The 15,696-nt window shown below is 34.9% G+C and overlaps 1 protein-coding gene across 1 annotated transcript; it reads left to right on the top strand.

The window, feature by feature from the left end:
- Positions 1 to 1,129: 1,129 nt before the first annotated feature.
- Positions 1,130 to 12,837, top strand: LOC131940725 (beta-1,4-galactosyltransferase galt-1). The gene is made up of 4 exons (XM_059299492.1): positions 1,130 to 1,163; positions 5,912 to 6,199; positions 11,380 to 11,619; positions 11,882 to 12,837. Exons 2-4 carry the CDS (start codon positions 5,931 to 5,933, stop codon positions 12,822 to 12,824), a joined length of 1,452 nt encoding a protein of 483 aa, XP_059155475.1. The 5' UTR covers positions 1,130 to 1,163; positions 5,912 to 5,930; the 3' UTR covers positions 12,825 to 12,837.
- Positions 12,838 to 15,696: the final 2,859 nt, after the last annotated feature.

Raw genomic sequence — 15,696 nt, 5'->3', positions numbered from 1 at the left:
TATATATATATATATATATATATATATATATATATATATATATATATATATATATATATATATATATATATATATTAGTGCACGACTGCGGGGCATTGAGTTAGCATTGAACAGCTCTTGATGTAATCAACAAAATTTATATGCACAGGTGTTTGCTTATGTCATCTGTGTAGCTATTTTTTGTATGACGCTACCGTTCAACCCCCTACACCGTCATCTTTACCGGAAACTAAAATAGCCGGCGTGTGTGCGTATTAAATTGCAAAACGAAATGAGAAAACCGCAAAAGTTGGATAGTGTAGAGGAAGCGAATAAAGCAATAGGAAGACGAAGAGAATCCTTCGGGTGTTAGCGTCTTTATCAGATAACTTCTACTGAAGCTTTAAACTCACGATGATTGCTTGCTGGCAGAAAGGCGTTCGTTTTGCAAACAGTTTACTTTGTATATTTTATCATTACATTTAGAGGTGATATACAGTGTTTCTTCCAGACTTTTTTCTCCGGGGGGGGGGGGGGGGCACTTGAAATTTTCGGGGGGGAGGAGGGGCCGCAGAATTTCTTCAGGGGGGCGGACATTGTTAAAAGTATATATTTTGTATATAAATTATTTAAATTATAAAAATTTAATTTAAGAGATGCCTGGGAAAAACTCTGGTGATATATATATATGTGATATATATATGTGATATATATATGTGATATATATATATGTGTGTGTGTGTGTGTGTGTTTAAACATATATATATATATATATATATATATATATATATATATATATATATATATATATATATATATATATATATATATATATATATATATATATATATATGTGTGTGTGTGTAAATATATGTATATATATACATATATACATGCATGTACATATACATGCATATATATACATATATATATAGTGTTTGAAATCAAACATTCTAACGTATTTTTAAAAATATGTTTGTAATATTAATAATGAATACATTACATATTAAATACGTTGCCTACATTATTAGCCCATACCCCACGTCGCAAACGTCTGCCCCTCCCCTACCCTGGCGAGATTTGAGATTAGAATCCCAGACATAACTTCCTCTTACGTGAGACACACCTTCTTAGAGCGATTAATCTCCACACCGACATTTCCGTTTGATTGTTTCGTTGGGAAGGTCTGTGGTATTTCTCTAATGTTGTTTTTTTAAACTGCCAAATATGTAATTTTGTTTTGCTTTGTTGACAATGATAAGTTTTAATTAATAGGTAAAACTACTGGACTTAAATTAGCAAAGGTAAGAGATTATTTCACAAGACTGCACGGTCAAATGTTAAGTTTTAACGTTCAGTGATTTTTTTTTTTTTGAGGAGTAAGGGATTTGCGTAGAGGTTTCTCAGAAAGTACAGCCCGATGTCTAGAAATTATTGACTCCCGTATAAATTATGGATGTAATTCACACATTTTAGTGGGCAAAATACAATACTGATACTTTTAAGCGGCAAAATACAATACACTTTTAAGGGGCGAAATACAATACAGATACTTTTAAGGGGAAAAATACAATACAGATATTTTTAAGGGGAAAAATTCAATACAGATACTTTTAAGGGGAAAAATATAATACAGACACTTTTAAGGGGCAAAATACAATACAGTAATTTTGATCACGAAAAGACTAGACAGACATTTTGATCGGGAAAATACAAGACAGACATTTTGGAGGGGGAAATACATTAGAGACATAATTGGCATCGAAAAATACATCGCAATAATACCTTTATTTTGAAGGCAAACTGAACAATCCGGACGCTTTAACATTAGAGGCACGTTTGTGGCCGAGAACATTCGTAATATGTAAATTTAAATGTCAATGGCAAATGAACACATGAAAAAGATAATTTGTAAAAAAATGTTGCTGGTCAAAGTTCAATAGTTCACAGCATTACTCAAAAATATGCTCACTAGGAACACCTCAAAACTGTCTTTTCATTTAAAATGAACTATATCAAAATGTAGACTTGAACAGACAGGTTAAACGGAGTAAAACATGGGAAATAGAAAAACAGTCAAATTAATAAATGATTCAATTACACAAAGCTACTCGGAGGAATCAATTAAATGAATGTTTAACCATCTATTTGATATTTCTCTGTGGAATCGCATCAATTTTTCATTTTTATCCATAAAAAATGTCAAAATGTTGTGTACAATTCGAAATGGCAAACCATCATTAATAATGTAAAGAATGCAAGCTGTACTTTTTAGTATTATATATATAAAGTCTGAAACCAACAAATTAAAACTGAAGTTAACACTTTTTAAAATTCAAAAGCTTTAAAAAATATATTTTTAAACAGTGTTACATTTTTGAAGAATAATTATCATCATAATAACCAATATTCTTCAAATATAAACTTTTTAAACATGCATTTTTATTGGCTTTATTAAAATCGGATCATTGACAAAAATCTTTTATCTTAATGTTTTTTATTAGCCACTTATGTAGATGTATACTTATGCTTTAGATAGATTAATCTTAAACGCTATTAAATCGACATTTTCAAAAAGAAATCTAATATATAAAGCTCAATTCTGTATGTAACACATATGTTTGTCGTGGATCTTCGATGGATTTAAGTGTTAGATAATTTAAGTCCTTATGGTCTAAATTTATGAGTTAAAAAATTAATATTGAAAGTTTTGGGGAATAATTTTCATTTATGAAACTGAAAGTAATAATTTTCGGCATGTTCATTAAACACAAGTTTTAAAAAAATATCATCTTTTACAAAAATTCTATAAATGTCTTTATTTAGTCCTATAGCACTTACTTCCCTTTGATGAATTAGGAAAACACAATTACTTCCCTTTATAAAACCATTGCATTAGTGGTAAAGAATTTACTTTTTATTACTTTGTTTTGGTGTTGGGAAAAAAATAATTACATAATTAGCGGGGATTGATCAAGTGCAAATGTTGTAGGTATTTTACGGATAAGCTTGGAGTATTATAATTGTTCATTAAATTGAAACAGGCGCGTTCGTTTAAGTGAGTGCAAAAGACTATGGGGTACTATAGTCGTTTATTAAGCTAAAACAGGCGATTCCGCCCCGGGCTAGACTGTGAGCACTTTGCGTTTATGTTCGCGTTAGTGTTTTCTTTGTGTTTAGGTTGGGTTTGCGTTTGTGGTTGCAGTTTGATTTGGTTCGTTTTTGTTCTTTCTTTTTTCGTTTTAGTTTGTGTTTTTTTCTTTGGGTTTGTATTTGTGTTTTTGGTTGGTTTTGCGTTTGGATTTGGTTTGGTTTGTTTTCTTTTTTTTGTGTGTGTTGTTATTGGTTGGTATTGGTGTTTGTGGTTGTGGTTGGGTTTGTTGTTAGGTTTTTGTTTTCGTTTGCTTTTTTGTTTTTTTTTCTTTGTTTTTGTAATGGTGTTTGTGGTTGTGGTTGGGTTTGTTGTTAGGTTTTTGTTTGTATTTGTAATTGTGTTAGCGTTATGTTTGTGTTTTGTTGTTTTGGTTTTGGTTGGTTGTGGTTTGGGTGGGCAATGCCGGGTTTATGATGATTACTAAACACACAGGTAATGGTCTTTAACAGAAAGATTTTTCACAGAAGCCAGAGCAGGGCCTGGCCGGGACGTCTAGTATAGTATATTTCGTGATCCACTTTTTCAAACATATACTTAAACAAAATCAGCCCAAATCGTAATACAGTAAATAAGTTCGGGAATAAAAGCATACGCTGAACGTGCAATATTAAACATACAGTGTTATTTTATCGCCACATTGTTACATATCTTATCTATGACCAGAGGCGTAGCGAGGGCTGGCCGGGGGTGCAGAACGCACCGGATGACACCATTTAGAGGGGGGGTGACACCAAGGCAAAAAATAATGCAAAATGTACAGAAGAAAAATGCTTTTTGCCAGTTCCATTAATTATTAATTAAAGTTAAACAGTCTTTTAAGTACAAATCTACAATTATTACAACGTGCTACCTATAGAGAAAACAATTTTACATCCAAATGTATTATTAACAGACTATAGATAAACATAATTACTATTAAGTCTGCAGTGATTAAAGTTTATACACATACATACATACATACATACATACATACATACATACATACATACATACATACATACACACACACACACACACACACACACACATATATATATATATATATATATATATATATATATATATATATATATATATATATATATATATATATATATATATATATATATATATATAGTTTCACGGGGTAGGGGGGTGACACCACGAAGTGCCGCACCGGGTGACACCCGACCTAGCGACGGCACTGCCGATGACGTTGAAAGAAAACTGTATGTGTAATATTGCTACTGTATGTAATGTATCTATTCATTTTAAGAACGCCTTACATGGAGTTTTTACACCTTTCTTTGTCAACCCTGTATAAAGATGTATAAAGGACTGAGCCTCGAATATAAAAAAAACCCAACTCCAGTAAGATAAATAATACGTGGAGGAAAAACTGGTATAAGCTGCATGTCTTCTTTTGATAACCATTTTTTAGGACTAGAATTTCAGCCTAGTTAAGTTCTAGTAGTTAGCAGTTTCGCGAGCTAATCAAATTCAAATATGCGCATGCATGCGCCCCAGTGATTTTCTGCAGCCAAAAATGAAACTGTCTACAGGTGTCTCGTTACAAGTACGTCTTTCACACGTCTTTGATAACCTGGACCAATGCAAGGATCAGAAAAAAAAAATTCTTGAAAAAAAAATGAAAAAATAAAAAGACTACATCTTAAGTATTGTATTCTACGAGCTGACCCGCGACGTAGCATACGCCGCTATTTATTTTAATTCCTATTTTTCAGTAATTCATAATTTGTGAATTCGACACTACCAATGCTGTGACTGAAAATATTTTGCTTTAAAACTCTATCAGTAGCTAGCGAAGGACGATTATCCTCACCCTCACTTTCCACTCCCCCCCCCCCCCCGTTTAAACTATCTGCCCGAAATAGCGTCACTACGATTATAAAAATTCGGGGTGAACCTTAGTGTTGGTCTGAAAACCGCAAATGTATATTCATAATTTGCCCATTGTGGCAATTTACGTTTACAAAAAAACAATCATCTTGAAATAACGCTTAAAATTACTCTTCAGCGAAACCTTTTACACGCTCGCAGTTATTGAACCCTCTTATGTTAACAACTGTGTCAACTACCCGCTTTACATACATGCTAGTCATGTGAAAGGTAATATTATTTCACTCGCGACAGGGATTACTTTTCTTTATTAAATAAACTTTTTTCTCTCGCAACAACACCTCCATAACACTGGCGGTTACAAAAATGTCTGAATAAACTAACACTGCTTAAAATTAATGTTCTTTTTCGTATTGTAAAATAGGTGACCATATTTTTTGTATGTGATACTCACTGATACTGTCGTTTCATTCATTTTCCGATCTTTCATCCTGAGTTTTTAAAAGATATTTTTAAAAACTTCCTTGAGTGTGGGCACTTGAAACTGAGGGGGCGGAGGTGGATCGGGGAGAGAGTGAACACCAGTGTTTCTTTTAGACTTTTTTCTCCGGGGGAGGGGGGGGGGGGAACATATTTTTTTCGGAGGGGGGGGGACTTATTATTTTCGGAAGGGGGAGGGCGAACATTGGAAAATATATTTTTCTATATAAATTCCATTTTGTTCGGGGGGGGGGGGGGGGCGCGGGATGGTAGACTTTCTTCGTGGGGGAGGGGGGATGCCTCGAAGAAACTCTGGTGAATACTGGTAAAAGTATATGTGTCGGGTGCGTGCTCATAAACTCAATAATTTAAAAAAAATCAGAATGTGGGTTAATTGGTAAATAAAACTAAAACGGAAGGAAAAAAATTAATTAAACATTTTACTCTTTAATTTTGCAGTCACAGTCAAGAGTCAGCCATGCTGAGAAATCCATGTCGTAAAAAAAATCTTTGCGTCAGCGTCGTGCTTGCAGGCGTCAGATCAAAATACAAATCAGTGGCCGCCATTACAGCAGTTGTCATGACTCTGACTTTTGCTCAGCTGAGCCTTCACGTCGAGAGACTAGCTCGAGCAGAGCGCGGGCTCCACGACATGCAATCGTCTGCCGAGCCAGCAGTTGGACGAAATGACAATATGAACAAGAGCATCGACACAAAGAAGAGCTTTACCTTCACAAGAGTTCACAGGTTGATCGTGATTTTATGTGTGTTTACAATTTTAAAGTACGAGTTGTGTACTCTGTTTACTGCTTGTCTATCTGTGTTGGGTTGTTGGGTAATTTACCTTAACTTTCAGACATTTATCTCCGAAGGGGCACTTGAAAATTTTTATCGTGGAAAAGCACACTTAAAATAAATAGGGGGAGCGGAAAGGTTACAAAATATCTTTTCTATCTAAATGATTTTTTTTATTTATCCAGGAAGTAGGGTGGTTTCCATTAAGCGTTATATTTTATTACACCACTCCCCTCTTTGATATATATGGCGTACTCATTACTTCTGTTATGACCGTTGTCTGTAATAACATGCCTAGGTTAAAATTATCTCAATTAATTAAAACAAACGGCACGTTTTAAATGTCGGGTAAGGTTTGTTTCTACAGCTTCAGTGTTAGGTCCGAATGTGTTATCTCAGTTCACTTTAATGTTAATTTTTTAAATGTTATAATTTTTTAAAATCAGGGGCACAACTAGGGCAGTGTAGAGGGGGGTCGTCCGCCCCTGGTGGTACTTTTAAGGGGGGGGGGGGATGCTCCAGTATGAAAAAAAATCTAAATCTATAATAGGCCACGTTCGCACTTCTCTCTCTCTCTCTCTGTCCGCAAAATATTTTCGCCGGACATCACATCAGAATCTACAGCGATATATCGAGAACTTTATACGGACTTTTGTTGAAAATAATATGTTAGATGTTTTAAATGTATAACCACAATTTTATTTAAAGAAGAAAAATAAAAAATAAAGGCATATTCGAATATAGAGAAACAGTATTATTTATGCAACCGGAAAAGTGTATAAACTTGGGACAAGAACGCATGTAACAATGACGTCGCTTATTGTTTACACTAAAACACTAAAACAAGAGCACGAAACTGATGACGTCATCTTCCGAGTTTAGAATTTTAAAAATGAACTATTTCATTCACATATGATTTAGAGCTATGTACGCTATGAAATGTAGACTACACAATACGATATTCTCGGCCTAAACTTAAAAAAAATATTTTATCTATTTGGATTCTAGATCTCGAGATTCTAGATCTAGACTAGATCTAAATCTACGCAAAAACTACACTTAGACGCTACGTCGCTAAGATCTATTCTAGATCTAGATTTAGACTCTATCTACTGTAGAATCTATTCCAAAAATAAATTTCTATAATAAACTTTTTCAGGACTTAAATATTTTATAGAAATCTTTGTTGTTTAGCATTGAAACTGGCTAATTATGGGTAAAAAAATAATTTGAAAAAAATAGGCATATTCGCGTAAGTTATTTTTTTAAAACTTTTCTTTTATTCTCCATATTTTAAAAGGTACCTAATTAGCTGAGATAATAGTATACTTGATACCACACAGGTGGTGCTGGATCGGGACACACCAAGTCAAACCTAATTTTTTTTTGTATGTGAATCTTCCTATTTTAGACTATAAAGAAAGGAACTACTTTGGAAATCTTTGTTTATCTATGCAATTTGCTAATCTCTATAATATATGAAGCAAAGTTGTCGGGTGCCCGACATCGGGCACTTCCCGGCGCCGCAGGCGCTTCAAATTTGGCAGGATCTTGCCTTGGGGCGACAGAACACGGGGGCCGGTGCCGGTTGGTCTAAAGGTCTACGATGAGGGGGTCAAAACAGACCTCGACTGACCGGCGCCTTATATGAGCTATAAATCAAAAAAATTGTCCACGTAGGAACCTCTTCATAACTCCTGAGGTCGTAGACCGACCCTCGAGCGAATTAATTAAGCATTCAAATTTTCAATGTTTTTGAAAGCCTAAGCGAAGCTGGGAAGCATGCCTAGTATTAGAGAACAAGCAATTTTTTTAACAGCTTTTTAAAGGTACATATGCATATGTGTTTCCATAAAAAAATTGGTGGGAAAATCTTGGTGACTAATAAACGGCGGCCATCTTGAAAAATTAACCCTTTTGTAGTATTTCCACCATTTATAAAATATTATAAAATATTATTTTATAAATGAGTGTTTAAAAAGGTTTTTTTTTTTTTTTACCGGAGCCTACCCACTTGATAAATAACTATTAGAAAGTGGCGTTTAACTTCAATTAAGTAGTAGCGACCAACTAGAGAGACGCGTCTGGTCAAGTATTACGTTGTAAGGGGTGAAAAATATGGCTCAACACATTCATGGCCATCGGATAGGAGGGGTGGCGTTAGAAGCAAGTTTCTTAAAATTAAACTTGTAACATTTGACGATATGGATCTATCAGAGGCGTATCCAGGTTTTCGTTGTAGGGGGAGCGAAAAAAACAAAAAAAAAGGCGCCGAATTTTTAACACGTTCTATATATATATATATATATATATATATATATATATATATATATATATATATATATATATATATATATATATATATATATATATATATATATATATATATATAGATCTATATATAATTACTAGCTGTATGTAATTACTTCGCTATGATGTAAAATAAATTGAAAGTAGCACTCTGAAGAAATAAGAAAAAACACACAATGTAGGCCGACAAAACAAAAATTGTATCAATCTAAACAAAAACAAAAAAATATACACACACTACAACCAAAAACAACGATCGTAACACAATCTGTTTTGTAATTCTTGTAAAAAAATTCTTACATAATAATTCCTGGGAAATTATTTAAGACAAGTGAAATAGGGGAAATAATCACTCTCTTAATATAAATATGTATGTATCTACACATTTAATTATATAAAATGTCAAAACAAATAAATAATTACTTGAGAATATAATGAAATTGTTTAACACTATTCGTGTTTACAAAATGGGTTTGTCTATAATCATAATTTAATATATCGTTATCATAAATGCTAAAGTATTACAGCATAGTGAAAGTTTTTAAAATCAGAGTTGGTATAAAATCACGCTTTTCGATGTACCAAGGAAACATTTGGAATAACAGCCTACATTTAACTAAATATCGGTCTTTTAGATCGATCATATATTTTTAATTAACTACTGCTTCTTTGTGTTCTTTAAAGATCATTTTTGACATAGTGATAGGTATGGGTTAGATCACTGTATTGATCACACACATTTTTACTGGTAATTGCAAAAACAATATTCAAAAAGTTTTACGTTTAAAAAGCTAATTTTCTGGCGGCATGGTACTTGGGTACATCATTACGCGTTTTTCTACATGTACTTAACAGATCAGTTCGGGGTGGGTTGGGGGGGGGGGGGTCAACTTCATTCACCACTGTCCGGTCACTTTAGGTCAATTATCCAACCCAGTGTATACCTAGATGTGACATAAAAAGCTAATTTTCTGGCGGCATGGTACTTGGGTACATCATTACGCGTTTTTCTACATGTACTTAACAGATCAGTTCGGGGTGGGTTGGGAGGGGGGTCAACTTCATTCACCACTGTCCGGTCACTTTAGGTCAATTATCCAACCCAGTGTATACCTAGATGTGACATAAATGTCGCTCTACACAATTGTGGTGGTGAGGTGGGGGGGGGGGGGGTGGGGAGATAACCAACTCAGAGTGAACATAGCGTCAGTTTTTAGATGGCTGTTCTAAACATACATCTAAATTACACACATATATATATTTAGGAAATAGATTTAAATAAGTAGCAGTGGTATTATGACAATATTTTTTTTACCGAGGGGTCCATGGGGGAGGGGGGGTTGTAACTGTTTCATATAATTTGTAACCGCAATCACTATCGTCCAAACTGTAAGAATACTACTACTTCATCATGCTGACGTTGTTGAATTTGTTAAAATTTCCCCACCACTACGCAGTTTGCTCATAAGTAAATTTAAATAGAGGTGCCACATCAGTTGTATTTGTTTCTGTATTGTAATTTTTTTTAAATTAATCACACGATTCAAACTGTATATATAAAGTAATTATGTGTGAAGTTTTATGTATAACATTTTCTAATTCAATTATTCGTAAGCAAATACATTATACAGTTGCCTTAAATTTAACACCCCTCTTGCCAAGTGGTACTACTCGAGAGGATTTTTAAACTTTGCAATGCATCGAAATGGTTATTTTTAGAATGGCAAACTGATGCAGCTGTTAATATACGTTGTAAACGTAGACACTACTAGACTAGTACAATAATGTTTAATTGCTGCATGAAAAGAAATCTTGTGATTTACATAGATGTGCCGACCAAAATCTATTTTTTTAACAAATATCACTGTTTAAAACTTGGAGTTTAAAAAGTTTCCAAAAAGGCGCCACTTTGCTGAAAATGGCCAGAGGGGGAGCGGCCGCTCCCCCTGCTCCCCCCCTGCGTACGCTACTGGGATCTATGTACAAATATGATAAAATAATAAAACGGGCTACAATTGCGTAATCTTATTTAAAATGAAAGCATTACTTTGCAAAGAGAAGTGACGATTTGCTTAGAAAATCTAGTAGAAATTTTTTTTTAAATAATGAATTAAAATATTTTAATTTGTGTTCATTATTTTTCTATTTTGCAGTAGGTTAACACGGGGCAAATCCATACCTTTTTTTTTAAAAATCTTGCATAAGCACGACATCCTTATTTTTTAAGATGTATGCTTGCACACGTTATATTTATATGATTGTAAAGAAATACATAGATAATTCCCCAAAACAAAACAGTTTTTTAATTTAAAAAAAACAATAAGAGTGGGGCCATTCCACACGTTACAGTAATAATGTTGTTATCAATAACAAAAATGATTAAGCTAACTTAAAAAATCAATAAATAGTTGACAGCATTTGAAAAAAAAAAGTAAAATATCCCCCCCCCCCCCAAAAAAAAAAGTCTACCACCGCCCCCCCCCCCCCCCCCCCCGAACGAGATGGAATTTATATAGCAAACATATATTTTTATTAGTGTCCACCACCCCCTCCACCGGAAAATATTGACCGCCCCCCTCCCCGAAAATATCAAGTGCCCCCCCCCCCACCCCGGAGAAAAAAAGTCTGGAAGAAACACTGCCAGGAGATGAACTAGGAAATGATTTACTTTTATGCAAATTAATTCAGTTTTAAAAAAAAGATCATTCATTATATAGGGTGTGGAATTACCCCGGGTTACCCCAGTGCCACCTACAGTTTGTGTTTTTTCTGTGAATTTAACCAATAAATCATGTTTCTAACTTTTGGTCTCTTATCTGTAGACCTGGAACAAACACACAGAAACTTCCAAGACTTGAAGAAAACTTCCAGCCAATCAACAAGCACGAAGCATGGGTCTATTCAGTTTTTTACGACAAACTTAATGAGATAACATTCCTCCGTGTTATGGGTATTGAAAACAATCAAACAAACAACCTTATATTCTGCCTTGTGAAAGACAGCGGTTCAAATGTTATTATAAGCGGGAAAAGGACAGTGTTGCCAGATACACATTTTAAAAAGTAGGCCTAAATATGATTTTAAAAATATAGTCCGGATGGGGTGGGGGTTGCCATTTTGTGACGATGTGTGACAAGGGGGATGGAATGGGGAGGGGATTTCAGAAAGTGTTAGAATTTTTTTTAGAAAATAAACTTTAGCCTTTATTTCGCGGTTTTAAAAAGACTGGGTTTTTTTTTAAAATTATAATAGAAATCGACTCAAAAAAGTTATAAATTTAAAAAGTTGATTTTTTAAAATTTTTTTTTACCTTGTTTGTTACAGGTTTCGAAGTGTGAATTACGAATGCAGGTTGAGGGACGGACAACGCCCCCAGTATGTATCGATTGTGTTTGACCCATCAGCAGCCGCAACCAATCAGATGCCAGTCCAGTACCCGGCACCTAAAACCAAAAATTTCACCGTTTGCTATTCCATTTTGTTCAACTTTAAGAGTGCCTCGCAGTTGATCCAGAACATAGAGTTCAACAAGTTCATCGGCGTTCAACATTTCCATGTTTATAATTTTAGCGTCAGCGATTCGGCGGATGTGGTATTACGTCACTACCAAAGTCAGGGTGTCCTGACGGTGCACCAGTGGTCTCTGCCAAGTCTGGAGATCTGGTACTACGCGCAAGTTCTGGCTATCAACGACTGCGTCTACCGGAACAGGAACGTCTCGAAATACGTCATCATTCAAGACACGGATGAATTCATCATCCCGATACGTCATAACAGTCTAAGTGACGTCGTGGCCATCGTGGAAGAAAATTTTCAGAAAACGAGTATTAATTCGGCGAAATCCACTGGAAAAGGGAAAGAAACTTTAGGCTCCATTACATTTGAAACATCCAACTACTACAGCATGGCGTCGCCTCCCGTTTGGGAAACGATAAAGCAAAACTTCTCAATTTCAAAGAAAGAAGAGGCCTCGTTTAGAAAATATCAGGTCCTTCCATTCCTTCATCTACGACGCATCAACTCCACCTTTAAGTATTTAGGACGTTCGAAGACCATGGTCAGGCCGGAACGGATACTGCATGCCGGGATACACTTCACGCGCGAGCACCGTGACAATGCTACTCACGCGCAGGTTGGCGCGGATTTGGTACTCTTGCATCACTTCCGGTATAATCCTAACCCGTGTGTTCTAGACACGTCAGCCATGAGGTTTAAAGATCTTGTGTTTCCAAAAATGCTTGAAAAGTTTTTTGCTCTGATTGGCTAAAATATTATTAGGATCAGTGGCGTATATATTTTGCTATTTTTTGCCTTGGTGTCACCCCCCTAAATGGTGTCACCCGGTGCGGTCAGCACCCCCCGCCCCCCCCCCCCCTCGCTACGCCCCTGATTAGGATTAAGCTCTATGTTGAAAACATAACAATTCACTCTATTCATTATTAAAATATTATTGACATAAGTACACTATTGACATAAGGGTCGTCTACAGATAAGGTTAAACTATTTTAGTCGAAATTTCCGCCAACCCCCCTCTATAGTACATGTCAAAAACACAGAGCCCAACCGACAAAATACGATAATCTGTTCAAGATAATAATATATATTAGTCCCAGTTGGGGTGGGTGTGTGATCCGAACTGGGTGACGTTATGTGGGGAGTGACACCAAAGCGAAAAATTGTGAAATTTGCTGATAAAATAATGTTGTATCCAGTTTTAAAAATAAAATATTAGAGGAAATGGAATTTTATTTAGAGAGGTGGGGTGGCACTCTGTTTAGTGACGCCACTGTTTTTTCTCTCTCTCTCTCTGTCTCTCTCTGTCTCTCTCTCTCTCTCTATATATATATATATATCTTAGGGGTCGTCCATAAATGACGTCACACTCGTAAGGGGGAGAGGGTCCGTAATTTTGTGACGGTGTGTGATGAGGGGGAGGGGGGGGGTTCAGATGTGAGCGACGTCACACTTTTGCTTTATAAACATAAAACAAGTTAATAAAAAGTCTAGTGACAATTTAAGCGCAATTTCCTTATGTTATCTAAAAATAAATAGTGATCACAAAAATGCGGACGTGTAGGGGGTAATAGAAAAAATATTTATTAACGAGATTTTTAAAAAATCGAGATAAATCATATATTCAGCAAATAAATAATGCAACACAAGTAGTTTTAATAATTCAAAACAAAATAGAAACCAGTATGGAAATTGCGCTAAAAAAAAGACAACTACATTAACCTATATCAACGGAAATAGTTTTATTTTAACGAGTAGGCCTACAAGATGCTCATTTTAAACATCATCCTAGGCCTACATGATGCTCAATTTAAAATATATTTTAAAAAAATTTGTGACCGAACGAAAGGATATTTTTGAAAACTTTCTTCGGCAATATTGTTCTAAATTATGGCAGCAATCGATTGGTAAATGTTTCAAGTCGCTAAGTGGTCTGGTTGCCGAGATATGGGCCAAATACTGCATTTTTCGAGGTGTTTTTTTTGGCTTTTCCGGGAAATCCAGGAAGGAATTCCGGGATTTTTTTTTAGCCTTTGTTCATCCTCGGAACCGTAATTTTGTGACGATGTGTGATGAGGGGGAAGGGGGGGGGGGGGGTTCAGATAATGCGACGTCACACTTTTGCATTATAAAAAAGAAATGTTAGAAAACTAATTTTAGACGTTATTTTGCGTTTTATCAAACTGTTTTAATAAATTGTACTAGGAATTTATTAAAATACTATATTTTGACAGAGTTCAGACAAGATTTAAGAAAAATATTGATGTTTTAAAAAAAATTCAACTGCAATTTTGAGGGGGTTTTAGGCTGAAGTGTGACGTCATTTTAGGGGGGGGTGGTCTGGCTTTTTGTGACGACGTGTGACGGAAGGGAGGAGGGAGGGGGGGGGGGAGGTAAAAATCGTCAAAAAAGCGTGACGTCATTTATAGATGACCCCTTACTACACACATACATTACCCTTCTCAAGTCAACATATAACTAAAACATCCGATATTGTTTGCTCTAAAAGTATACAAAATAAATGCTTTAACACTGCTTGATCCCCCCCTCCCCCCCCCCCCCACGTAATCGCAAAACGCATCATTCCATTATGTTTATTTATTTTTAAAAATTATGAATGTGAAATTGTTTTAATATAACAGTCTTTGTTCCTTTAATTACCATAAGTTTTTTTTTTTCAAATTTTCAACTTTCTTTCAAGTGAGTATAAGTGTACTTGGATTCTACAATCAATGCCTAGAAAAGAGCAAGCGATCTGTCTCTTTTATTTTTACTATTGTAGAGAGTGCTGTGATTCGATAAGAAAAATAATATGTATCTTGATGAAAAAATAAAATTACAATAATAATATTCAAGATAATGTTTTTTTTTTTTTTTTTTTTTTTTTTTTTTTTTTTTTTTTTTTTGCTTTAAATAAAAATTAAATTAAAAAAAAATACAATTTATCACTTTAAATAATGTAGATAAGTTTGTTCAAGCACTTGTCTTTATCATACAATATGTAAATGTATTAAAAATTGACACGCAATTTAAAAATGCTTTTTCGTGTGTGTGTGTTAGTGAATGTGTGTGTGGAGGGGGGGGGGGCGTATACACAATTAAATAAAAATTATGTCTTCTCTATGAAGATTTTTAGACTGAGAAGTATTCATTGAATATTAGTTTAGTCTCAATATTATACAAGTTATTCGAACCATGGATTCTTAAAACACTGCAGTCGTGTTAAAAAAAATTAGGTCTGTGGCGATGTTTTCATGTATATTTATGTTATTTCTTCCTTCGCCAATTTATATTAATAAAAAGACAAGCAGCGACAGCGGGTGGTCGTGATAAAAAAAAGGTGCGAGACTAGACAACGGGATGCGAGACCTACAATCGGGGTTTTGAGATGCCTGAAAGAAACTCTGATTATATTAATTTTTCACGACGAAGCTATAGCCTGCTGTCCTGCTGTGTTTCGTAAATGCGCTAATAAACATATAAAACTGATAAACTTACAATCACGAATTTAAGTTATTGAAATGATGAACAGATACGATGTAACTAATGTAAACCTAGACTCGAGAGTTCACGATGACAAACGGTACATCTTGTCAGAGGCGTAGCGAGGGGGGGGGGGCGACATA

The sequence above is a fragment of the Physella acuta genome, unplaced genomic scaffold (assembly GCF_028476545.2).
Source record: "Physella acuta isolate Inbredline_101_S28 unplaced genomic scaffold, ASM2847654v3 ptg000327l, whole genome shotgun sequence".
Taxonomy (NCBI): Eukaryota; Metazoa; Mollusca; class Gastropoda; family Physidae; genus Physella; species Physella acuta.
The sequence above is the reverse complement of the archived record's forward strand: the minus strand, read 5'-3'. Positions and strand labels throughout refer to the sequence as shown.